A 22,895-nucleotide genomic window follows, 5' to 3' on the forward strand; every position below is an offset into this window, starting at 1 on the left:
CATGGCGAGACCTTGTCTCTATAAAACAGTAAAAATTAGCGTAGAGTGGTGGTAAGTGCCTGTGGTCCCAGCTACTCGGGAGACTGAGGTGGGAGGATCACTTGAGCCCAGGAGATTTAGGCTGCAGTGGAACGGTGATCAGGCCATTCCACTCCAGCCGGGGTGACAGAATGAGGCCCTGTCTCAAAAAAAAAAAAACTGCATCTGCTGTGGTGGGTCCCCGACTCTTTTCTCCCTCTGGGATCTAAGATCCCGCTGGGGATCCGAAGCAGAGGCCTGGGAGCCCCCATTTCCGAGGGGTAGGGCCAGCATGGAAGGCCCCGCCCCGCAACTGCGGAAGGATTTGGTGGGGTCCAGGCCGCCCTTGGCACGCAGGGGTGCGCAGATGACCTGAAAAAAGCCAGAAAGAGGAAAGGCGCCTCCGAGGCTGGTCGCTCTCAGCTGAGGCTCATCGCATCCTTGGCCAGGAACGCTCCCACCCCACAGGTCCCGCCCCCCCCCCAGGTGGGTTTCATCGGGTGGGCCCAGCGGGACAGGGCCGGGTGAAATTAGGGAGGGGGCTGGGCTGGGGCGCAATGGAGGCCGAGCCAGCCCCGGACTCCTCGATGCCAGCAAAGCTGCTGGCGCCACCCTGTCTGGACCTGGAGCCGCTGGGAGGATCCCCCTCCCAGGAGAAGCCGAGGACCCCAGGATGCTGCAGAATCAGTGGGAGGTGCGTAAGGCCAAACCCCTTCCCCAGACCCCGCTAGCACTTCACCAGCTGGTTCAGTGATCAGGGGGTCGTGACCTCTCGTTCCTGGGGTTATCCAGAAGTGGCAATTTTATAATAGTTGCTGAAACTTACAAAGAGGTTCTGGTCCCCAGAGACACTTGGGGTCATCTAGGGATCAGAGGCCATGCAATTCCATGTCTCTGGGGCTGATATAGGCACTCCCCAGGGATCATCCAGGGGTTAGGGAGGGCAAGTCAATAATAATGAAAATGATAAAAATCGTAATCATATTATGGCAAGCCAGCAGCGTGGTGGCGCGCGCCTGTAAGTCCCAGCTACTCGGGAGGCTGAGGCGGAAGGATCGCTGGAGCCCAGGAGTTCTAGGCTGCACTGAGTCCTGATCACGCCCCTGCACTCCAGGCGGGGGTACAGAGTGAAGCTCGGTCTCTAAAAGAAACACAAAGAAAAAAAGTAACCTTTTTCTCGATCCTGCAGCCAGAGGCTTGAAATCCTGCCTCGGTCACCTAGGGCGGTCCCTTTCTGGGTGATCTACGGGTGCCGTAAAGGGTTGATTGATGTGGAGGGCTGAGAGTGTGCTTGGGAGGCCCACGCTGGGCGAGGTGAGCTGCAATTACTTTGCAACTCTTAAACCTTCCACCCGGAGTTAGAAATGACTGAACCTCAGGTGGAGTGTGTAGCTGCCCCAGGGTACACAAAGAGCCGGCCCAAGTTTGGAAGCCCCTGGCCGGCTAAACCCAGGAGTCACCCAAGAAAAAGTGACCCCACTGCCCTTCTCCCCAGGTCCCTCTGGCCTGCATGCCAGGACTCGGTCACCGCCCTGCGCTTCCTCCAAGAGACAGTGGAGAGGCTGGGTCAGTCCCCTACCCAGGACACCCCGGTCCTGGGGCCTTGCTGGGACCCGATGGCTCTGGGGACTCAGGGCCGCCTGCTGCTGGACAGGGATTCCAAGGACACACAGACCCCGATCAGCCAAAAGGACCGCCGCCTGCAGCCCCCGGGGACTCCCCCTGCCCCACCCCAGAGAAGGCCCCGGAAACAGCCGAATCCCTGCCGGGGCACTGAGGAAGTGGACCCTGGGTTCGAGGGGGTGACTCTGACGTTTCAGATAAAGCCAGACTCCAGCCTGCAGATCATCCCCACGTACAGGTAGGGGCCGGCTCGGGCCAGGGCGCCCTTTCTCCCAGTAACAACACAAACACCAGTGTGGGAGGTAGGGGTGCTCCCTGGTGTCAGTGTGGACCCTCACACGTGCCCTAGGTTACACGTGGCCCAGTCTCTGGTTGACAACTTGAGCTGGTGCCAGATCCAGTCCTGCCCCTCCTGACTCAGTCGCTCCCCACTCCCAGTGTGAGACCTGGTCTCTTTATGAATCAGGCCTGGCCCTGCTTAGGCTGCAGTTTAGGCTGCAGCTGCGGCTGCAGTGATTTTTCCCAGTGATGTTAACAGCTACTATTTGTTGGTAGTGACAACAATAAGAGGTTAACAGGCAGTATTTGATGTGTATGGGCTCATTCAAAAGCCTGGGGAGGCCAGGCACAGTGGCTCATGCCTATAATCCCACCACTTTGGGAGGCCAAGGCAGGCGGATCACCTGAAGACAGGAGTTCAAGGCCTGGCCAGGCCGTGCGTGGTGGCTCACGCCTGTAATCCCAGCACTTTGGGAGGCCGAGGTGGGTGGATCATGAGGTCTGGGGTTCGAGACCAGCCTGACCAACATGGTGAAATCCCATCTCTACTAAAAATACAAAAATTAGCTGGGCCTGGTGGCAAGCACCGGTAATCCCAGCTACTCAGGAGTCTGAGGTAGGAGAATTGCTTGAACTGGGGAGGCAGAGGTTGCAGTGAACCAAGATCGTGCCACTGCACTCTAGCCTGGGGGACAGGGTGAGACTCCATCTCAAAAAAAAAAAAAAAGATTAGCCTAGCCAACATAGTGAAACCCCATCTCCACTAAAAATACAAAAAATTAGCTGGGCATTGTAGCAGGTGCCTGTAATCCCAACTACTTGGGAGGCTGTGGCAGGAGAATCGCTTGAACTCAGGAGGCAAAAGCTTCAGTAAGCTAAGCTGAGATAGCGCCACTGCACTGCAGCCTGGGCCATAGAACAGGACCCAGTCTCAAAAAAAAAAAAAAGCCATGAGTGGTGATGGGCACCTATAAGCCCAGCTACTTGATCCCAGCTACTTGGGAGGCTTGAGGCAGGAGAATCACTTGAACCCAGGAGGTGGAGGTTGCAGTGAGCAGAGACGGCACCACTACACTCCAGCCTGGGCGACAGAGCAAGACTCCGACCCCTTAAAAAAAAAAAAAAAAAAAAAAAAAAAAAAACCTTTGGGGGGCTGGGCCTGGTGGCTCACGCCTGTAATCCCAGCCCTTTGGGAGGCCAGGGTGGGAGGATTGCATGAGCCCAGGAGTTCAAGACCAGCCTGGGCAACATAGTAAGACCCCCATCTCTAATTTTTACTTATTTATTGTTATTATAAAAATTATAATTATAACTTATGCCGCCAAAACAATAATTTTTTTTTTTTTTTTGAGATGGAGTCGTACTCTGTCGTTCAGGCTGGAGCGCAATGACATGATCTCGGCTCACTGCAACCTCTGCCTCCTGAATTCAAACGACTCTCCTGCCTCAGCCTCTGGAGTAGCTGGGATTACAGGTGCCTACTACCAGCCTGGCTAATTTTTGTATTTTTAGTAGAGATGGGATTTCACCATGTCGGCCAGGATGGCCTCGATCTCTTGACCTCAGGTGATCCACCTACCTTGGCCTCCCAAAGTGTCGGGATTACAGGCGTGAGCCACCATGCCTGCCCACTTTTTTTTTTTTTTTTTTTGAGACAGGGTCTTGCTCTGTCACCCAGGCTGGAGTGCAGTGGCGCAATCATGGCTCACTGCAGCCTCGACCTCCCAGGCCCAAGCCATCCTTCCTCCTCAGCCTCCCAAGTAGGTGGGAGCGCAGGCCTGCACCACCACTCCTGGCTAATTTTTTTATGTTTCTAGAGACGGGATCTCCCTATATTACCCAGATTCCCATTTCTTTTTAAAAATCAATAAATAAAATTTTCAAAGAAAAAAAAAAGCTGTTGTGTTGGGAAGACCATTTTACAGATGAGGAAACTGAGGCACAGAGTAGGAGATAATGTATCCAGGCTCATAGAGCAAGGACATGGAGAACTGGGATTGGAACCTGGCAGGCTGTCCTTGTGCTTACTATTTTTCAAATAATAATAATTGGCCGGGCGCGGTGGCTCACACCTGTAATCCCAGCACTTTGGGAGGCCGAGGCGGGTGGATCATGAGGTCAGGAGATTGAGACCATCCTGGCTAATATGGTGAAACCCCGTCTCTACTAAAAACACAAAAAAAATTAGCCGGGTGTGACAGCGGGCATCTGTAGTCCCAGCTACTCGGGAGGCTGAGGCAGGAGAATGGCGTGAACCTGGGAGGCAGAGCTTGCAGTGAGCTGAGATTGCGCCACTGCACTCCAGCCTGGGTGACAGAGCGAGACTCCGTCCCAAAAAAAAAAAAAAATGATAATAATGATGATAATAATAATTAGGTCAGGCGCGGTAGCTCATACCTGTAATCCCTGAATTTTGGGAGGCCAAGGCAGGTGGATCACTTGAGGTCAGGAGTTCGAGACCAGCCTGACCAACATGGTAAAACCCCATCTCTATAAAAATATAAAAATTAGCTGGGCATGGTGTTGTGCGCCTGTATTCCCAGCCGCTCGGGAGGCTGAGGCACAAGAATTGCTTGAACCCGGGAGGCAGAGGTTGCAGTGAGCTGAGATGGCACCACTATACTCCAGCCTGGGCGACAGAGCGAGACTCCATCTGCAAAAATAATAATAATAATATTATTATTATTACTAATGAGAAGCAAAGCCAGGCCATTCAGATATCAATTGCCTCCTTGGGGGATGCCTGATACCTTGATACTAAATCTTCATTTTGGGGGGCTACTGGGGACAAGCTACGGATCCCCTCCGATGCTAATACCTTGTCTGCCCCGCAGCCTGCCCTGTAGTAGCCGCTCTCAGGAATCCCCTGCAGATGCTGTTGGGGGCCCTGCAGCCCACCCAAGAGGCACTGAGGCCCACTCAGCAGGCAGCGAGGCCCTGGGTGAGTCCTGAAAACCCGAGAGCTATAAATATTTTGGGGGCCAATTTCCTGTCTTCCCTGCCTTTCGCCCTGCCCCCCCTTCTCCATCTTGCTTCCCCATTTAGACCCTCCGGGAGGAGTTGCACCACCCCCCTCCACTTGGGCTGAGTCACCCCCACCCCCAGCTTCCTCCTCTGCGGAATGCTGCCATCTGTCTCCCTTCCTGGCTTTGCTGTGGCTTAGAGCTGGCAACTCCCAGGGCTGGTCCAGAGCCAGGTGGGGCCTTGACTGAGACCCCCACAAAATGCCCGACCCCGCACAGGCCTCCTGAGCTCATCTGCGTGGCTTCTGACCCCTGCCCTTTGACCTCTGACCCTTCAGAGCCCCGGCGCTGTGCTTCCTGTCAGACCCAGAGGACCCCGCTCTGGAGAGACGCCGAAGATGGGACCCCTCTTTGCAACGCCTGTGGGATCAGGTCCTTAGAATGGAGGAGGGAATTGAGGTGGGGGTCCCCAAATCAGTCCAGGTGTAACCAGCGTGGCATATGGGGAAAGCAAAAAGCAAAACACCTACTTCTTGGGAAAAGTGGTTTCCTTGTGGCAGTTTCTGGGCCCCCACTGCATCCTAAATGGCAGTTTCTTGTCCCCCAACCCTAGGTACAAGAAATATGGCACTCGCTGCTCCAGCTGCTGGCTGGTGCCCAGGAAAAATGTCCAGCCCAAGAGGCTATGTGGCAGATGTGGAGTGTCCCTGGACCCCATTCAGGAAGGTTAAACCCACCTTCACCCTGCTGAACCGCTTCTTCTGCCTCCATTTCACCAGTGGGAGAATGGGCAGAAGCAGCTCTCCTAGGAGGATCGGGGAAAGAGCCAGCTTGCCTCCTCTCTGCCATCTCCAGATTCAAGGATCCCAGGGGAAGACCCAGGCCTCAGGTGGCAGAGCCTGCTAGGGGTCACTGGCTCCTTCTCCAGGCAGCCTTGGCTGAGGCCCCCTCAGGAGACGCTCTCAGGAAGGATGAGCATTGTTACAGCAGGGACAATAAAGTACAGAGATACTCAGAGAGAAAAAGCCTGTGATTTGGGATCCCGTCTCCTGTGCCCCTCTGCCAGCCTGGTAAGGTGGACAGGTGTTTTCTCGTTGGGGTTGTGAGGGGCATGCGCACACATGTACATGCACAGAGACTCAGTCTTATCCACAAGCAGCAGCCCCCACACGGGGAATTAGCCACATTTACCACAATATCCCATGCATGGAAACAGCCACTACCCGCAGACACACACAACAGACACAGAAAAACACACACAAGCCGGGTTCAGTGGCTCACGCCTGTAATCTCAACACTTTAGGACGCTGAGGCAGGAGGATTGCTTGAGGCCAAGAGTTTGAGACCAGCCTGGGCAACATAGTGAGACCCTGTTATCTACAGAGGGAAAAAAAAAAGACACATGTCTGGCTGGGCGCAGTGGCTCATTCCTGTAATCCCAGCACTTTGGGAGGCGGATGCAGGTGGATCCGGAGTTTGAGACCAGCCTGGCCAACATGGTGAAACCCCGTCTCTACTAAATATACAAAAATTAGCCGGGCGTGGTGGCATCTGCCTGTAATCCAAGCTACTTGGGAGGCTGAGGCAGGAGAATCGCTTGAACCCGGGAGGTAGAGGTTGCAATGAGCTGAGATGGTGCCACTGCACTCCAGCCTGGGTGACAGAGCGAGACTCCGTGTCAAAAAAGACGCATGCAAGACAGCCGTGCATGCTGATGGACATATCAGCAGACACACATCGACAGGGATGTGCTGACACGTAGCTGTGTCACAGATACAACCCGCACAGGACACATGCACAAAACACACCTAAAACACACAAGTAGATGGCACACACGGGCAGCATATACCAATGGATCCTTCATCTGTCACCCAACCTGTGCCTGCAGTGTGTCACTCTCCTTACCCCCTGCTGTGTCCCCTACCCCCTTTCAAGATCTCCCTAACCCAGCCAAAGGGTGTCTCCCAGGCCTGAAGTCAAAAGCCACAAGTCAGAGGCAGCCTTCAGCAGGCGTGACACACAGGCCACCAGCACTCACTGGGAGGGAGGGAGAAGGGAGAGTCAAGACTGGGTGGTGGGCTGGGTGTGGTGGCTCATGCCTGTAATCCCAACACTTCAGAAGGCCAAGGTGGGAGAATCACTTGAGCCCAGGAGTTCGAGACCAGCCTGGGTAACATAGTGAAACCCCATGTCTACCAAAAAAATCAAAAAATGAGCCAAGGGTGGTGGTGCACACCTGTACTGCCAGCTACTTGGGACACTGAGGTGGGAGGATCGCTTGAGCCCCTGGAGGTCAAGACTTCAGTGAACTGTGATTGTACCACTGTGCTCCAGCCTGAGTAATAGAAGGAGACTCAGGAAAAAAAAAAAAAAAAAAGGTGGGTAGGGTAGGCATGGTCCTGTGGGCATGAGTGAGCCACAAAGCCACACACCCTTATGAGATCCTCTTTATCTCAACTGGGCAGCCCTGAATGGGAGAACTGGAGTCCAGATTCCTCTGCCCTCAGATCCCTGAATTATTTTATCGTTTTTTTTTTTTGAGAAGGAGTCTCGCTCTGTTGCCCAGGCTGGAGTGCAGTGGCCGGATCTCAGCTCACTGCAAGCTCCGCCTCCCGGGTTTACGCCATTCTCCTGCCTCAGCATCCCGAGTAGCTGGGACTACAGGCGCCCGCCACCGCGCCCGGCTAGTTTTTTGTATTTTTTAGTAGAGATGGGGTTTCACCGGGTTAGCCAGGATGGTCTCGATCTCCTGACCTCGTGATCCACCTGTCTTGGCCTCCCAAAGTGCTGGGATTACAGGCTTGAGCCACCGCGCCCAGCTGAATTATTTTATCTTACCCTTCCTTGGCCTGGAACACCCTCCCTCCACATCTCCCCATGGCTGACACCTTCTAATCGTTTGCGGAGGCCTGGCCCAAACATCACCTCTTCAGAGAAGATTTCTTGACTGCTCAGTCTAAAATAGACACCTCCCACCACTCAGGCCGGGCATGGTGGCTCACACCTGTAATTCCAGCACTTCGGGAGGCCAAGGCAGGCAGATCACCTGAGGTCAGGAGTTAGAGACTGGCTAACATGGTGAAACCCCACCTCTAATAAAAAACCAAAAAAATAGCCGGGCGTGGTGGCAGGCGCTTGTAGTATCAGCTACTTGGGAGGCTGAGGGAGGGGAATCGCTTGTTATCAAGACCAGTCTGGCTAACATGGTGAAACCCTGTCTCTACTAACAATACAAAAAAAATTAGCCGGACATGGTGGCACATCCCTATAATCTATGTTATAACATAGACTATAGATGTTAGATGTTTTCTGATAACATCCCTATGTTATCAGAAAGAAAAAAATAAGATGTATGCCCAACCAGGCACAGTGGCTCATTCCTGTAATCCCAGCACTTTGGGAAACCGAGGCAGGCAGATCACCGGAGGTCAGAAGTTTGAGACCAGGCTGGCCAACATGGGGAAACCCTGTCTCTACTAAAGATACAAAAATTACCAAATTACCCAGGCGTGGCATGTGCCTGTAATCCCAGCTACTTGGGAGGCAGAGTTTACAGTGAGCTGAGATCGTGCCACTGCACTCCAGCCTCGGAGACAGAGACTCCATCTGAAAACAAAAACAAAAACAAAAAATTAATTAAAAAATAAAATAAGTTGGGCACAGTGGCTCACACCTGTAATCCCAGCACTTTGGGAAGCCGAGGTGGGTGGATCAGGAATTCGAGACCAGGCTGGCAAACATGGTGAAACCCCATCTCTGCTAAAGATACAAAAATTAGCCAAGCATAGTGGTGGGTGCCTGTAATCCCATCGGGAGGCTGAGGCAGGACAGAATTGCTTGAACTTGGGGGGCAGAGGCTGCAGTAAGCCAAGATCGCACCACTGCACTCCAGCCTGGGCCACAGACTGAGACTCCGTCTCAAAAAAAAAAAAAAAAAAAAAAAAGAAAAAGTAATTGCAGTTTTTGCCATTACTTTTTTTTTTTCTCTGAGACAGTCTCACTCTGTGGCCCAGGCTGGAGTGCAGTGGCGTGATCTCGGCTCACTGCAGCCTCCACTTCAGGGTTCAAGCAATTCTCCTGCCTCAGCTTCGCAAGCGGCTGAGACTACAGGGATGTACCACCATGTCCGGCTAATTTTTTTTGTATTGTTAGTAGAGACAGGGTTTCACCATGTTAGCCAGACTGGTCTTGAACTCCTGACCTCGTGATCTGCCCGCCTCAGCTTCCCAAAGTGCTGGGATTACAGGTATGAGCCACCATGCCCGGCCTTTGCCATTACTTTCAATGGCAAAAACAGCAATTACTTTTGCACCAACCTACTAAAATAAATACCTCATCTGAAGGCTCTGTTTTTGTTTTTGTTTTTGTTTTTGTTTTGAGACGGAGTCTCACTCTGTCGCCCAGGCTGGAGTGCAGTGGCCGGATCTTGGCTCACTGCAAGCTCCGCCTCCCAGGTTCACGCCATTCTCCTGCCTCAGCCTCCAGAGTAGCTGGGACTACAGGTGCCCGCCACCTCGCCTGGCTAGTTTTTTTTTTTTTTTTTTTGTATTTTTTAGTAGAGATGGGGTTTCACCGTGTTAGCCAGGATGGTCTCGATCTCCTGACCTCGCGATCCGCCCGTCTCGGCCTCCCAAAGTGCTGGGATTACAGGCTTGAGCCACCGCGCCCGTCAGTAGGAGTGGAGGGAGATCATTCAGCAGGGGGGGCACAGGCAGAAAAGGTGAGGTGGTGTGAGTGGCTGGGGCTGCCCCTGGCTGGTGCCTTTTTGGGTTTTGTACCTGGCCCCTGGCTCACCACCGAGCATGGGCCTGCCCTCTTGTGCCATTTCCCCGTCTTATGTTTGCTCATTACGTGTTTGCATGGGGTTGGCTTCCTTCTCTAGGGCTCCGTGTTCCTACTTTTGAGGGAGGAGGGGCAGAGGAGGAGGCTGTGGGGAGGAGGCCCAGCTGTTGTGCCTTATGCTGTTGGGGATGAGGGGGGAAGGTGCCGTGTAGTGGGGGTTGCAGCTGATACCCTGTGTGTGTCTGTTCTGAATCATGATGGGCTGAGTGGAAAGGTAAGGTGGGGATAAACTGAGGCACTGTGGATGGACACAGGATGAAGGAGGCATTGAGGGTGGGGCAGGGGTGCACCCTTTAACAGGCAGGACATGCTAAGGGCTGACACCCATAGCATCGGCCAGTGCCTGCCCAGGAAGGTCTCACCCAAGTCTCAGGGCAGAGGCGCGATGGAGAGGGCCTCCACCCATCCTGGCAAGGCGGCCTCAGCTCTGCCAGTAACCAGGCCTGGGGGAAGCACCTAGCTCCCACCTCCAAGAGTGACCCGGATCAGAGGGCAGTGCTGGACGGAAGAGATAAGTAGGAGGAAGGAGTGAGGCCCCCACCCCTGCCCAAGGGTGTGAAGAGAGCTGAAAACAGGCACTGAGAGACGACGAGCTCTAGGTCACACTGAGAAAAGATAGCTGGCCGGGTGCAGTGGCTCATGCCTGTAATCCCAGCACTTTGGGAGACCGAGGCGGGTGAATCACGAGGTCAGGAGTTTGAGACTAGCCTGACCAACATGGTGAAACCCCGTCTCTACTAAAAATACAAAACTTAGCCAGGCGTGGTGGCCTGCACCTGTAATCCCAGCTACTTGGGAGGCTGAGGCAGGAGAATCGTTTGAACCCGGGAGGTGGAGGTTGCAGTGAGCTGAGATTACACCATTGCTCTCCAGCCTGGGCGACAGAGAGACTCCGTCTCAAAAAAAAAAACAAAAAGACAACTTAGATTGTTCCTGACACATAGTAGGTGTTCAAAAAAAGTTTTTGGATTTTTTTTGTTTGTTTTTAGAGACAGGGTCTTGTTCTGTCACCTGGGCTGGAGCACAATGACAGTATCATAGCTGGAAGTGGCCTTGACCTCCTGGGCTCGAAGGATCCTCCTGCCTCAGCCTCCCAAGTAGCTGGAACTATAGGCATGCACCACCAAGTCTGGCTAATTTTTGAAAAATAGGCCGGTCGCGGTGGCTCACAGCTGTAATCCCAGCACTTTGTGAGACCGAGGCGGGTAGATTGCCTGAGGTCAGAAGTTCGAGACCAGCCTGGCCAACGTGGTGAAACCCCATCTCTACTAAATTAGCTGGGCTAATTTAGCATCTCTACTAAATCTCTACAAAAATTAGCTGGGCATGGTGGTGCATGCCTATAGTCCCAGCTATTCAGGAGGCCAAGGCAAGGCAGGAGAATTGCTTGAACCCAGGAGGCAGAGGTTGCAGTGAGCCAAGATCACACCACAGCACTCCAGCCTGGGTGACAGAATAAGACTCCATTTAAAAAAAAATTTTTTTTGGAAACGTATTTTTTGTAGGGTCTCACTATGTTGCCCAGGCTGGTCTGAAACTCGTGGGCACAAGGGATCCTCCCACCTGGGCCTCCCAAGAGTCCTGAGATTACAGGCCAGAGCCACCATGCCCAGCCCCCTCAAAAAACACTTTTTTTTTTTTTTTTTGGAGGCAGAGTCTAGTTCTGTTGCCCAGGCTGGAGTGTAATGGCAATATCTCCACCTCCTGTGTTCTAGCAATTCTCCTGCCTCAGCCTCACGAGTAGCTGGGACTACAGGGCAGGTGCCACTACCGCCAGCTAATTTTTTTTTTTTTTTTTTTGAGACAGAGTCTCCCCAGGTTGGAGTGCAGTGGTGCGATCTCAGCTCTCTGCAACCTCTGCCTCTGGGGTTAAAGCAGTTCTCCTGCTTCAGCCTCCCAAGTAACTGGGACTACAGGCATGTGCCACCACGCCCAGCTAATTTTTTGTATTTTTAGTAGAGACGGTGTTTCACCATGTTAGCCAGGATGGTCTCTATCTCCTGACCCCATGATCCGCCTGCCTCAGCCTCCCAAAGTGCTGGGATTACAGACGTGAGCCACTGTACCTGGCCTTAATTTTTTGTATTTTTTGTATTTTTTGTATTTTTTTTTTTGAGACGGAGTCTCGCTGTGTCTCCCAGGCTGGAGTGCAGTGGCGCGATCTCGGCTCACTGCAAGCTCCGCCCCCTGGGTTCACGCCATTCTCCCGCCTCAGCCTCCCAAGTAGCTGGGACTACAGGCGCCCGCTACCACGCCCGGCTAGTTTTTTGTATTTTTAGTAGAGACGGGGTTTCACCATGTTAGCCAGGATAGTCTCGATCTCCTGACCTCGTGATCCACCCGCCTCAGCCTCCCAAAGTGCTGGGATTACAGACGTGAGCCACTGTGCCCGGCCATTTTTTTGTATTTTTAGGAGAGAACGGGTTTCACCCTGTTGGCCAGTGTGGTCTCGAACTCCTGACCTCAAGTGACCCACCTGCCTTAGCTTCCCAAAGTGCTGGGATTACAAGCGAGAGCCACCGTGCCCGGCCCTGTCTAATATATATATATATATTAGACACTGCACCTCGGTTCACTGCAACCTCTGCCTCTGGGGTTAAAGCGATTCTCCTGCCTCAGCCTCCCGAGTAGCTGGGATTACAGGCGTGTGCCACCACTCCCAGTTAATTTTTTGTATTTTTAGTAGGGATGGGGTTTCACCATATTGGCCAGGATGGTCTAGATCTCATGACCTCGTGATCTGCCCGCCTCAGCCTTCCAAAATCCTGGGATGACAGGCGTGAGCCACCGCGACCTGCCCTGTCCAATTTTTGAAAAAAATATTATTTTGTAGAATGTCCCTATGTTGCCCAGGCTGGTCTGAAACTCTTGGGTGCAAAGGATCCTCCCACCTGGGCTTCCCACAAGTCCTGAGATTACAGGCCTGAGCCATCATCCCTGGCCCCCTCAAAAATCGCTTTTGGAATGAATAACCCGGGAGGTCACGATTGGTACCCTGGGCTTGTTCCACCTTGCAGAAACAGAGGCGGAGACCGGGAGTTCCTTTATAAAAACTTTATTGGGGGAATGGGTAGAAAATGGGGGTGACACCCTTGGAGTTGAAATACATAAATAAATGAATAAGTAAATAAATAAAGCAATAAATAAGCCCCCGTGTGCGTCTGGGGGGCATCCCCCGGCCCGCGGGGAGAGGGGATCCGGCTCACGCCGAGGTCAGCTGAATGGCGAAGACTTCGCCCTCCGCCGGCGACTCGGCCGCGCCCCCCGCCGCCTCGGGTCCGCCCTCCGCGCCCGCCGCCCCGCCAGCGCCGCCGCCTGCGCCGTTGAGACACACGGCCTCGCCCGAGCTCTCGGCCTCCTGCACGTTGTACTCGCCCTTCTTGCAGGCGGTGGACTGCACGTAGAAGGCCAGGCCGGCCCCCGCGGCCAGCAGCGCCGCGCCCCCCGCCGCGCCTCCCACGGCGACCCACAGCCACGGACCTGCGGGGTGGAGACCCTCGCGGAGGGTGGCCAAGCTCCGGGGGGCTTCCCCCACCGTCCCCCGCCCCCTCACAGGTACGAGGTCAGTCCTCATGCCCCGGGGAGCTCACTGGCTGGCCTTGGGAGAAGGGACAGACCCCACGCAGGAAGGCCACTCCCAGTGCCAGGGCGACCCAAGACTCAATTTACATCGCACTTCAGCCCATGGTGACATAAAATGGTGACCACACTTAGCCCCCTAGCGACAAGTCAACTCTCCCCATCCCCCAGAAAACGAGGATTGGCAGGACCAGGTCAGGTTCTCCCCACCCCAGAGAGAATCCAGCCTCATGAGCTTCAGGAAGTGAGAGAAGGCGATCTTGACCCTTCCCTCCATCATCCAATGACTTTGGTCCCTCCCCAATCTTCCCCACAGTGGAAGGTGAATTGGGTCAAGTATCCACCACGCAGAATCCACTCCAAGTTTTTAAGTCCTTTCCTGCAGTACTGACAGCCCTGGAGGGTCCCTCCCCTTGAATTCAGTCCCCCCGCCACCTCCATCTCCCACCCTCCAAAGTGTGATCAACAGCTCCACCCTTGACTTCTACTCTGTCCCACTTATGTCTCATCTACCTGGACCGAGAGGGAGGCAGGCGGGGTCGGCCGCCTCAGTTCCCAGGTCACGCCCCCTCGCAGATACCTCGCCTCGCCCCTCCCCAGCTGCCACTTACCTGCTACGCGCACCGTGATGCGCCGCGCGTGGCGCCCGTGCGCGTTGGTGGCTGCGCACTCGTACTCGCCGCCGTGGCTTCCCATGGCGCCTGCCACGCTCAGTGTGCTGTTGTTGCTCGACAGGCCGATGTTGAGGGCACCCGGAGGCGCGCGCCAGCTGATCTGGGCTGGAGGCCAGGCCTCCGCGCGGCAGGTCAAGGTGAAGTTTCCGCCTGGGCGCACGCCTCCAGGGGGCGAGGCAGCAAGTTCGGCCACCACCGGCCGGTCTGAAGGGCACAGAAGGTGAAGTGGGGCTTAGCGCCGGCCCAGCCACTGATCAAATGCCCTGCTCCGGCCCACCACGATCGATGTGAGACCACCGCGCCTCTGATGGGCACAAAAGGATCCTGCCTCCTATCAGAGCCTCCTTCCCCGACAATCAGGCTGCTGTTGCGGCTAAAATTCCTCGCCCTTCTTCACTGAAAGGAAGGAGGTGAAGCCCAGGCCAGTGTTCTAATCCAGGATTGAGGAGGGCCGTGCTCCTATTCCCTAGAATTTTCTTTTGTTTTTTTTTCTAAGAAAGAGTCTCACTCTGTCTCCCAAGCTGGAGTACAGTGGAGGGATCTCGGCTCCCTGCAACCTCCGCCTCCCAGGCTCAAGCGATTCTCCTGCCTCAGTCTCCCAAGTAGCTGGGACTACAGGCGCCCGCCACCACGACTGGATTTTTGTAGAGAGGGTTTTTCGCCATGTTGGCCAGGCTGGTCTCCAACTCCTGGCCTCAAGTGATTCATCCGCCTCAACCTTCCAAAGTGTTGGGATTACAGGCCTGAGCCACCGCGCCTGGCTAGAATTTTCATTACCCCTGGTTTAGGCTGGAATTCCCTGTCCCCGAGAATGGGACTGGGAAAGGTGCCCTTGAATGCTCCCACCGCTGCGAGTCATTCTTCCGAGGCCGTGTCCCCTCCATCCAGTGCTGCCCCCACTCACATTCCACGCCCACGGTGACGGTCCGGGAGTCCGTGCCATGCGCATTGGTGGCCACACAGTGGTAAATGCCCGCGTCCTCTCGGGACACGCGCTGCTGCTCAGGCCACGGGGTGCCTTCCCGAGAGCAGAGCACTCCTGGGGAAGGGCGACCCCGGGCGGCGCAGGCCAGTGCCGAAGCCTCAGCCCCTTCCAGCCACGTCTGGTGACTTGGGCAAGTGGATTCATCCATCTCCGGTGGCGCTGCAAAGCAGCCATGGGGGATGTCAGGGAGTGCCCGGACCGTGGGGCACCCCCGCTCCCCACCCGCCTGGGCCTCGCTCACACTCCGCGCTCACGACGACTGTTTTGGCCACGGAGCCGTGGCGGTTGGTGGCGTTGCAGATGTAGATACCGGGTGCCAGGACTCTAGGGATTCTGGGAGCTCTGGGACTAGGGTCTGGGGGTGCCAGCGGCAGCAGCACCCCCTCAGTGGCGCCCCCGGAGCCCACGCACTTCACGCTTGGCTGTGGCTTCCCATCGACCTCACAGGGAAACAGGTGCCCAGATCCTTCAACCCATGTCCAATTGCTGGGGCAGCTCGGCTCCTCAAACCTGGGGCCATCTGGGAAACAGGATTGCAGGGGCTCACACGCGGGCCAGGAAGTCCAGCCGGGGTTGTCCCACAGATCCTGCCTCACTCCGCGGTGCCCCTACTCACATTCCACCGTGATAGCCACATTTTTGGCCGCAGAGCCCCGAGGGTTGGTGGCTTCGCAGCGGTAAGTGCCTGCATGCTCCCGGGTCACACGCAACAGCCCCTCGATGACTGCCGCGAGCTCTCCAGAGCGCATGCAGATCACATCAGGAGGCGGTACCCCGTGCGCCACACAACTCAGCGAGGCTTCTGTTCCCTCCAGCCAAGTAATGCGTTCTGGGCAGCCCACACTGTCCAGCGCTGGTGCGTCTGGAGGAGGGAGCGTATTGTTGGCTTTGGGGTTTGGGGGCAAGTCTGACGTCCCTAGATCTTCCTTGGCCTTTCAAGGTTTCCACTAAGGGTTGTTCCTGCACAACCCTTGGACGCCAATCCAAGGGGGTGTCACGATAGTCGATCCATGCACTCTGTCTGGGAGCTCCCTGAGCCACCAGGGGCGCCTTTTTCGGTCTAAAAATTTTAACATTCTGGACCTCCCGCCTTTCCAAGACTCCGCCCACATACCACGCCCTGGGCTAGGGACACGCCCACCCGGTCTCTTCCATCCTCCAAGATCTTTCCCAACCCCACTAACCAGCCTCTTCCCTTTCCCCAAACCCCACCCAAAGGGACACCTCATACCCTACTCCTACTCTTCCCTGGAAGCTGGCCACCCCCCAGATCCTGAACCAGATAGAGATGCACCCTGCGCACCCCCACTCACACTCCACCGTCAGCGTCACGTCCTTGACCGCCTCGCCCTGATCATTGGCCGCCTTGCAGCGGTAAGTGCCTGAGAGCGCCCGAGTGATCGGACCTAGCAGGCCCAGAGCCAGCACGGCCCCGCCGTCGGAGCGCGCACAGTGCACTGAGGGTTCTGGGTTCCCGCGGGCCTCGCAGCGCAGCGTCTGCTCTGGGCCCTCGGGCCACGTCCAGCTCCTGGGGCAGTCCGAATCGTCCAGCCGGGGGGCGTCTGCGGGCAGGGCGTGGGGTTACAGAGGCTTAGACGTGGACCGTGAGAAATGGCCCCGCCTCCACGACATGGCCAGGGAGCAGGCGGGTCCTTGGAAATTACCAGGAGGTGTGGGGCGAGGGGTTATCACCAACTCACATAGGACTCGAAGCTCTGCGCTCCTGTTCTTGATCAGGGTCTCCCCGTCCACGTCTAGGGTGGCGTCGCAGAAGAAGTTGCGCCTGTCGTCGTTCTCGGTGGCATTTAGCTGAAGTTGGGCGGGCTGCCCCGGGACCTCGGCTGGAACTCCCTCCAGTGTGACCAGGGCTTGGGCCACGGCTGTGCAGGTTACTGTCACCATCTGCCCCTCGGAGACGCTGGGTTCGCTCAGGGTCAGGAGTGGTGCCGGGAAGCCTGGGGGCGGAGCATTTAGTCGGAGTATACTGACCACGTCCCTCCCGCCGATCAAGGCCCGCCTCTTATCTGCCTGAATCCTGGGGTGCTGATATGGAACTAGGGTACCGCGCCCCGCCTCTCAGGCTGTACAGGCTCCTCTACCCCAATGATTACGTCTCCGCCCCCACCTGCCCCGCCCTCTCGGGACACTCGGGTCTCGCCTGTTCTGGTACTGAGGTCCCACCCACTCTTCGCCCCGCCTTCGCGTTCCTCTGGTCCCACCTCCGAGCCGCGGAGACCCCGCCTCCCTCCTTACTGTAGATGGTCACGTTCTCCCGGGTCTCCCGATCTTCGCCCCCCAGGGTGACGTTGCAGACCAGCTGCCTGGCACCCTCCTGCTCTGCACTAGCTGTGGCTGTGGCAGTGGCCACGAGTGCGTCCCCGTCGAGGGTGACATCAGGACTCAGATTCTGGTCCCCCAGTGCGAGGTAGACCCTGGCCTCTGAGGCTGGAAACAGTCCGTCCAGAGCGCAGCTCACCGGCCTTTCCGAGCCAACTTCCAAGAGCCGGGGAGCAGTGAGGCGCGGGGGATCCGGAGACAGGGCTAGGGGTCGAAGAACCAAGTTTGAACGAACTGTGTTCCGAGCGCTCAATATGTCCTAAACACTTGACATGCACTATCTTATCGTATTATCATCCTCAAGGCACGGAGGGGGCAACAGCTCAGTCGGTGAGGGTTGAAGTCACTACCAGCATTCAGATGTATCTGCCTCTAAACCTCCTAAACACCGACCCGACCCCACTTGGTCCCCATCTCCTCCCCACACCCACTCACAGAAGGTTCGGAGCTCTCTGGGGGCCGAGCTGTTTTCAAACAGTCCCAGGCCGTGAGGCCGCAGGTCCAGCTCCGCGCGACACGAGAAATTGGCCCCATGGTCCTCCCTCCGAGCCAGTACCGTGGCTGTGAGCACCGCGCCCCGCGCTCGGGGTGGTTCGCCAGCGAAACTGCGGCGGATCAGTTCCTGGGCGCCCCGCAGCAGGGTCAGAGTGAGGCTCGCACGGGGCCCGGCGCCGGGGACCCTACAGCTCAGGGTGAAGTTCTCGCCCACCGGCTGCCAGGGAGGCAGCGGCATCAGCTCTACGCGATCTGGTCGCTCTGCAAGAGGGAAGAGTCCTCCGCTCTTGGAATGCCGGAACTTGGAACCCAGGGGAGGGGGTGGGATACAGAAGGTGGGGCCTGAAGGGGAGGACCCTGGGACCCAGGGGGCGGGGCCTGGGAGGGAGGGAAAGTAGTGGAGTACGCGCGTGGCCACCCAGAACTCACGGAAAGTGCGAATGAGCCCACGCGCCTGTAGTGTGCGCCGCGCGCAGCGGAAGAAGCAGACGGGCTGGGTCTCCGGCTCGCGAATGTCCACCAGCTGCCGCGCCAACCAACGCAAACCCCTCTGGGTCCCGTTTCGGCGCAGCGAGGTCTCCAGGCCACCGCGCTCCGGCCGAGGGCAGTTGGTGCTGCAATTCAGCCACAGCGAGCCCCCGCGCTCCACGAACGCCACGCGGGGCTGCAGGTCCGCCCAGAAGGGCTCCTGCGAGACCGCTGCCCAGGGAAACGCGGGCTCAGCCTGGGGAGCCAACTCCCTGACATCTTAGCGCCCCTGTGTCGAGTCAAGGATTCTCGGAGGGCGGGGAGAAGGAGGAGAGGCTGCAGCCGGGGAAAGAACCCAGGCGTCCCGCGTCCTGCCCAGGCCTCCGGTTTAAAGGCGCGCTCCCAGAGTCTAAACCTCGAGGGTGTCTCTGGGACGTGGTAGCAGAGAGCCCTGGCCCCCAAAGCGCCGATGGAGCGGCGGGAAAGCATGGGGGAGGGGGTAGAGGAGAGGAAAGGTGGGGTCTCCGATGAACGCAGCAAGGCTCAGAGAAGGGGACCCCGGGTGGGGGATGGGAGATGAACAGATTCTCAGGGTCCGGGCAGAATGCCGGGATACGAGGAGAGTGCGTTTGCGGCAAGGGCAAAGGAGAGACGAGGCTGGGTCAAGGATCAGGAAGGACCCTACACCTGGTGAAGAACACGGAGCCGGGACGCAGGGCTGGGCTCATGGAAGGAACCGCGGGAACAGCTGAGGGACCCGGTTGCCAGGGCTCTGGGTGGAGCGGGAACAGCGCCTCTGAGTCACGGTAGTTGGAGAGATGGAGTCTTCGCGGACCGCGAGTGGGGAAGATGCCAGTTCGTGGACCATGGTGCACAGCAGAGCGTGAGAAGGTACCCGGGGAGGGGACAGGAGAGACACTGGGTCTCCAGGGCGAAGGGTTGGGTGCGGAAGAACACCTAGGATCTCGAAGCGGGTAGGGGCGATCGAGGAGTCGGGAAGCTGGGACTCGGGTGTGTGTTGGGGAGGAGGGGGAAGGGGAGAAGACTCAGGCTCCAGGTGGGGGCAGAGGCGTGGGAGCGAGGCGAGGGCGGAGCTGGGAGGGACAGGAGGCCGTTTCCCAGGTCCAGGGACTCCGCCCCCGCCCTGTCCACCCCAAGCCAGAGCGGGACTCTTACCTGAGAGGCCGAAGAGCCCCAGGCCCAGAGCAGCCCAGAGGCCGAGTAGCGCCCGGCGCAGCCCTGGCGAAGGCCCTGGCATCGCCGCGGCGGGGAAAGCACAGGAGGCGAGGGGAGCGCGAGCCGAGGAGCTGGGCTAGAGGACGGCTCCGCGCGGCGCGGCGGGTGGGGTGTGGGGGAGGCAGAGTTGCGCTCGGGGATTGGTTTAACGTTGGTAACTTGGTTTCCAAGGAGGGGGCGGCGGCAGAGGCGGTGGGGGGGCGGGAGGCGAGCTTGCGCTAAGCTCCTGGCCTTAGTGAAGGCGAGCTGGCAGGAGCGAGCGACCCCCGGGGTCTACGTGGAGGCCGGCATGATGGCCCGGAGCCTTCTGGGGGTGACCACGCTCTCCCGCGTCATCCCCGGCCGCGACTCTGGGATCGGGGGATGCTGGGTTGCCCTTTCCAAACCGCTACCCCAGCCCTGGCTGAGATGCCATGATAATGAGTTGGACTCCGAGCTCCGCCCCCACATGTAGCTCCTCCCACCAGCCCCCCTTAGGGCGGGGATGCATTTGGGGACTAAGAGAGATTTGGGAGGCACTACATAGGGAAAGGACAGTTCTAGGGGAGGGTGTGGGGATGCCTCTCTCACCGATCCTTTTCCTTTTGACCCCGCGGAGCCACACCCCTAAGCCCCCCTCCAGGTCAGCCCCGGCACGCGACGGAGGGGGCGGGACGAAAGTACCAGCGAGCCGAGGACACGTGTGCGTGCGCGCAGCGTTCGCGGGCGTCTAAATTAGAATCCGCTCGGCTCCGGATCTGTATTTACCCAGGGTGCAGCGGGCACGTGTCTACTCAGCGTGTGTGAGCTCCAGCCACCCTGGAGCGCCCCTGAGTCCGCCTTCTGCTCGGTGGGCGGGGGCCCTGGACCTCCATGCAAGAACGAGGGACCAAAGGTGACGCTTTTGACTCCGCATCCGGGCCCCAAGCTTTGACACCCCCCAACTCCATGTGCTCATCTGGCCGGGTGACTACCAGGACATCTTCAGAATTCGAGTTTGTGATATTCCATGTAGACATCTGATCACCCCTTGCCGGCTGCCACTACATGGATACGTCTTCTGCGTATCCATGTCCCTCAATATGTCCACGGGACCCTCCCCTCCCCACCATTCGTGGTCTCACCCCAGCATGGTAAGTTATTTTGGAGATGAATTCTCGCTCCACAGTTGTTTGGCCTCCAGGAAAGCACAGGGTCTGAAGGTGGGGCTAGGATAGGAAACTTAACATCCAATCAGAGCTGCCGCGTGGTGGCGGCGGCGCCAATCAGGAAAGCCATACCATGAACCGCACCCTGCCCCTGCCTGTGGCCCTCCCGGGCCCCGCGCTGATCCCACTCGATGATGCCAGCAGAAGGAGAGGTTTCTGTGACACCTGCTGGGGATACACAAAGTCTGGGGCTTTGGGACCCCAGGTGGGCCCTGAGTGAGGAAACCTCAGGTGCCCTCAGGGAGACAAGGAACTTGGAGAAAGTGATCGCAAAAAAAAAAAAAAAAAAAAAAAAAAAGTTCCTCCGAAGAATGGCAGTAATGTGGACCCCTAGGTCACAGGGCAGAGGCTGGTTAAGGAAGTCTTTATTGATTCTGGAGGGTCCCCCCGCCAATATTTATTTTTATTTTTATTTTATTTTTGGAGATAGGGTCTTGCTCTGTACCCCAGGCTGGAGTGCAGTGGCACCATCAAGGCTCACTGCAACCTCGACTTTCAGGGCTCAAGCGATCCTCCCAACTTAGCCTCCCGGGTAGCTGGGACCACAGGTGCGGGCCGCCACACCCGGCTAATTTTTGTATTTTTTGCATAGACGGGGTCTCACTATGTTGTCCAGGCTGGTCTCGAACTCCTGGGCTCAAGCGATTCTCCTGCCTCAGCCTCCCAAAGTGCTGGGATTGCAGGCGTCAGCCACCATGTCTGGCCGATTCCCCAAATGGTTCCATATTCCTCTTTTGTCTTGCTCAGCCGGCATAGAACATCCCCCTTTACGCCTGGGATTTCATAGGTAGCCACTTGCACAGGTACACAGAGCCCACAGCGAGGAGGATTCCCACAAGGGCAGCGATGGAAACGGAGGCCAAAGCTGTGGGCGCGGGGCTCCAAGCTGGGAGCAGGAGGCGAGAATTAGGAACGGAACACAGGGAGGTCTGTCGACCTGCGTGGAGCTCACGCTTGGTCTGTGCGCCCTCTCGGGGTCATAACTCTCTCTGCCCCTTCCTCCTAGTCCCCAGGGTTACAGGGGTGCCTCACCGAGCATCAGTGTAACGGGTGCCGAGCTGTTGCGGACCACCAGGCCTTCGAGATTGAGGCGCGTGTGGCAGATCAGGGGCTGCCAGAAGTCGCGGGGTTCAGCAGGAAACTGGTAGGTCAAGGTCACGTTGGCCAGATCCTGGTGGGTGTAGCGCTCCAGGCTTTCGGAATAGATGACCCGGCCGCCAAGCCTCAGGGTCACCACCAAGTAGCCCACCGGGAACACGTGCGTCACGTGGCAGCGCAAAGTGTATTGCCTGCCCTTTAAGACCGGAGGCTCCAAAATCACGCTGTGGGGCGGTTCTAAGGCAAGGGGGAGCCTCTGCGTGAGGGCCGCGGGCGCTCCCTAAAGAGCCGACTGTCAACTACCCTCCCCCCACCTCTTCCAGCCCCCTCCCCTCACCCCAGCCGGGACCGAGCCCCTGTCCCTCACTGTAGGCGGTGATCCTGGTGGTGGCCCAGCGTGTTTTTCCTGCGCAGGTGACGAGGCAGTGCGCCTGGGAGCTCCAGGCCCTCACGTCGAGCAGCTGGTAATACACCCAACCCGGCCCTCTGAGCGTCTTGCCCTGCCGCAGCCGAGTGCGAAGGCTGGAATTCTGCGGCTGGGGACAGCTGTTGCTGCAATTGAGCCACACTGACCTCCCCGGCGGCACAGCCACAAACTCCGGGCTCATGCGCACCCAGAAGGGCACTGAGGTCCCCGAGGGCGCGAGAGGGCTACCCTTGGGGCCTTGCGCCCGCTTAATCCGGCGTCCCAGCGCACACCCAACTCCCGGGTAGGCGGCCGCCAAAAAAAGCAGCAGCGACAGGGGGAACAGCGACCCCATGGCAAAAAGCCCGGACTAAGGGGCCCCGTGCCAGAGAGCCAGGGCCGGCTCTAGAGATAAGGAGGCCCGCAGCCCCGCCTCCTCGACTCCACCCTAGAGAGAGAGGGGACGCCCCAACGGAGGGCCGGGGAGTCCTGCAAAAATTCCCCTCCCCCGGTCAAGAATGAGATTCCAGGCCTCATTGAAAACCAAATTTTTTTTCTGGAGAGGAGTCTTTAGTTTTCACTAGAGACCAGAAGGTCATAGAAAGTCCCAGATTTGGACCAGAACCTCAGGGTATGGCCATCAACCCACAATGTTTTCTTGGGAGAGGAAGTGGGAGGATCTGGCTGTGGCTGCTTGGAAAGGAC

General features: G+C 57.3%; 3 protein-coding genes across 3 annotated transcripts; 1 reads left to right on the plus strand and 2 right to left on the minus strand.

The window, feature by feature from the left end:
* Window positions 1-188: 188 nt before the first annotated feature.
* Window positions 189-5,902, plus strand: ZGLP1 (zinc finger GATA like protein 1). The gene is made up of 4 exons (XM_050770715.1): window positions 189-1,879; window positions 4,755-4,861; window positions 5,222-5,315; window positions 5,497-5,902. Exons 1-4 carry the CDS (start codon window positions 1,383-1,385, stop codon window positions 5,612-5,614), a joined length of 816 nt encoding a protein of 271 aa, XP_050626672.1. The 5' UTR covers window positions 189-1,382; the 3' UTR covers window positions 5,615-5,902.
* A 6,862-nt stretch (window positions 5,903-12,764) lies between these two features.
* ICAM5 (intercellular adhesion molecule 5) lies at window positions 12,765-19,934 on the minus strand. The gene is made up of 11 exons (XM_050770105.1): window positions 19,440-19,934; window positions 18,225-18,494; window positions 17,736-18,056; window positions 17,217-17,504; window positions 16,664-16,918; window positions 16,277-16,525; window positions 15,580-15,825; window positions 15,205-15,483; window positions 14,883-15,122; window positions 13,916-14,182; window positions 12,765-13,205 (listed from the first exon to the last, which is right to left on the minus strand). The coding sequence occupies exons 1-11, from the start codon at window positions 19,519-19,521 to the stop codon at window positions 12,928-12,930; spliced, it is 2,775 nt and encodes a 924-aa protein (XP_050626062.1). The 5' UTR covers window positions 19,522-19,934; the 3' UTR covers window positions 12,765-12,927.
* A 1,102-nt stretch (window positions 19,935-21,036) lies between these two features.
* Window positions 21,037-22,851, minus strand: ICAM4 (intercellular adhesion molecule 4 (Landsteiner-Wiener blood group)). Its single transcript, XM_050770714.1, has 3 exons — window positions 22,152-22,851; window positions 21,719-22,021; window positions 21,037-21,572 (listed from the first exon to the last, which is right to left on the minus strand). The coding sequence occupies exons 1-3, from the start codon at window positions 22,543-22,545 to the stop codon at window positions 21,454-21,456; spliced, it is 816 nt and encodes a 271-aa protein (XP_050626671.1). The 5' UTR covers window positions 22,546-22,851; the 3' UTR covers window positions 21,037-21,453.
* Between the last annotated feature and the right edge of the window lie 44 nt (window positions 22,852-22,895).

This window comes from Macaca thibetana, chromosome 19, assembly GCF_024542745.1.
Source record: "Macaca thibetana thibetana isolate TM-01 chromosome 19, ASM2454274v1, whole genome shotgun sequence".
Taxonomy (NCBI): Eukaryota; Metazoa; Chordata; class Mammalia; order Primates; family Cercopithecidae; genus Macaca; species Macaca thibetana.

Excerpts from the sequence above, each read along its gene's own strand:
- ZGLP1 (XM_050770715.1), top strand. The coding sequence starts at position 1,383 with ATGACTGAACCTCAGGTGGAGTGTGTAGCTGCCCCAGGGTACACAAAG. Across the intron at positions 1,880-4,754 it reads CAGATCATCCCCACGTACAG|CCTGCCCTGTAGTAGCCGCT; the intron begins GTAGGGGCCGGC and ends TCTGCCCCGCAG. Across the intron at positions 5,316-5,496 it reads TGCAACGCCTGTGGGATCAG|GTACAAGAAATATGGCACTC; the intron begins GTCCTTAGAATG and ends CCCCAACCCTAG.
- ICAM4 (XM_050770714.1), bottom strand. The coding sequence starts at position 22,545 with ATGGGGTCGCTGTTCCCCCTGTCGCTGCTGCTTTTTTTGGCGGCCGCC. Across the intron at positions 22,022-22,151 it reads CACCAGGATCACCGCCTACA|AACCGCCCCACAGCGTGATT; the intron begins GTGAGGGACAGG and ends CCCTTGCCTTAG. Across the intron at positions 21,573-21,718 it reads ACCCGTTACACTGATGCTCG|CTTGGAGCCCCGCGCCCACA; the intron begins GTGAGGCACCCC and ends TCCTGCTCCCAG.
- ICAM5 (XM_050770105.1), bottom strand. The coding sequence starts at position 19,521 with ATGCCAGGGCCTTCGCCAGGGCTGCGCCGGGCGCTACTCGGCCTCTGG. Across the intron at positions 15,484-15,579 it reads TGTGGCTATCACGGTGGAAT|ATGGCCCCAGGTTTGAGGAG; the intron begins GTGAGTAGGGGC and ends CCTGTTTCCCAG. Across the intron at positions 13,206-13,915 it reads CATCACGGTGCGCGTAGCAG|GTCCGTGGCTGTGGGTCGCC; the intron begins GTAAGTGGCAGC and ends TCCACCCCGCAG.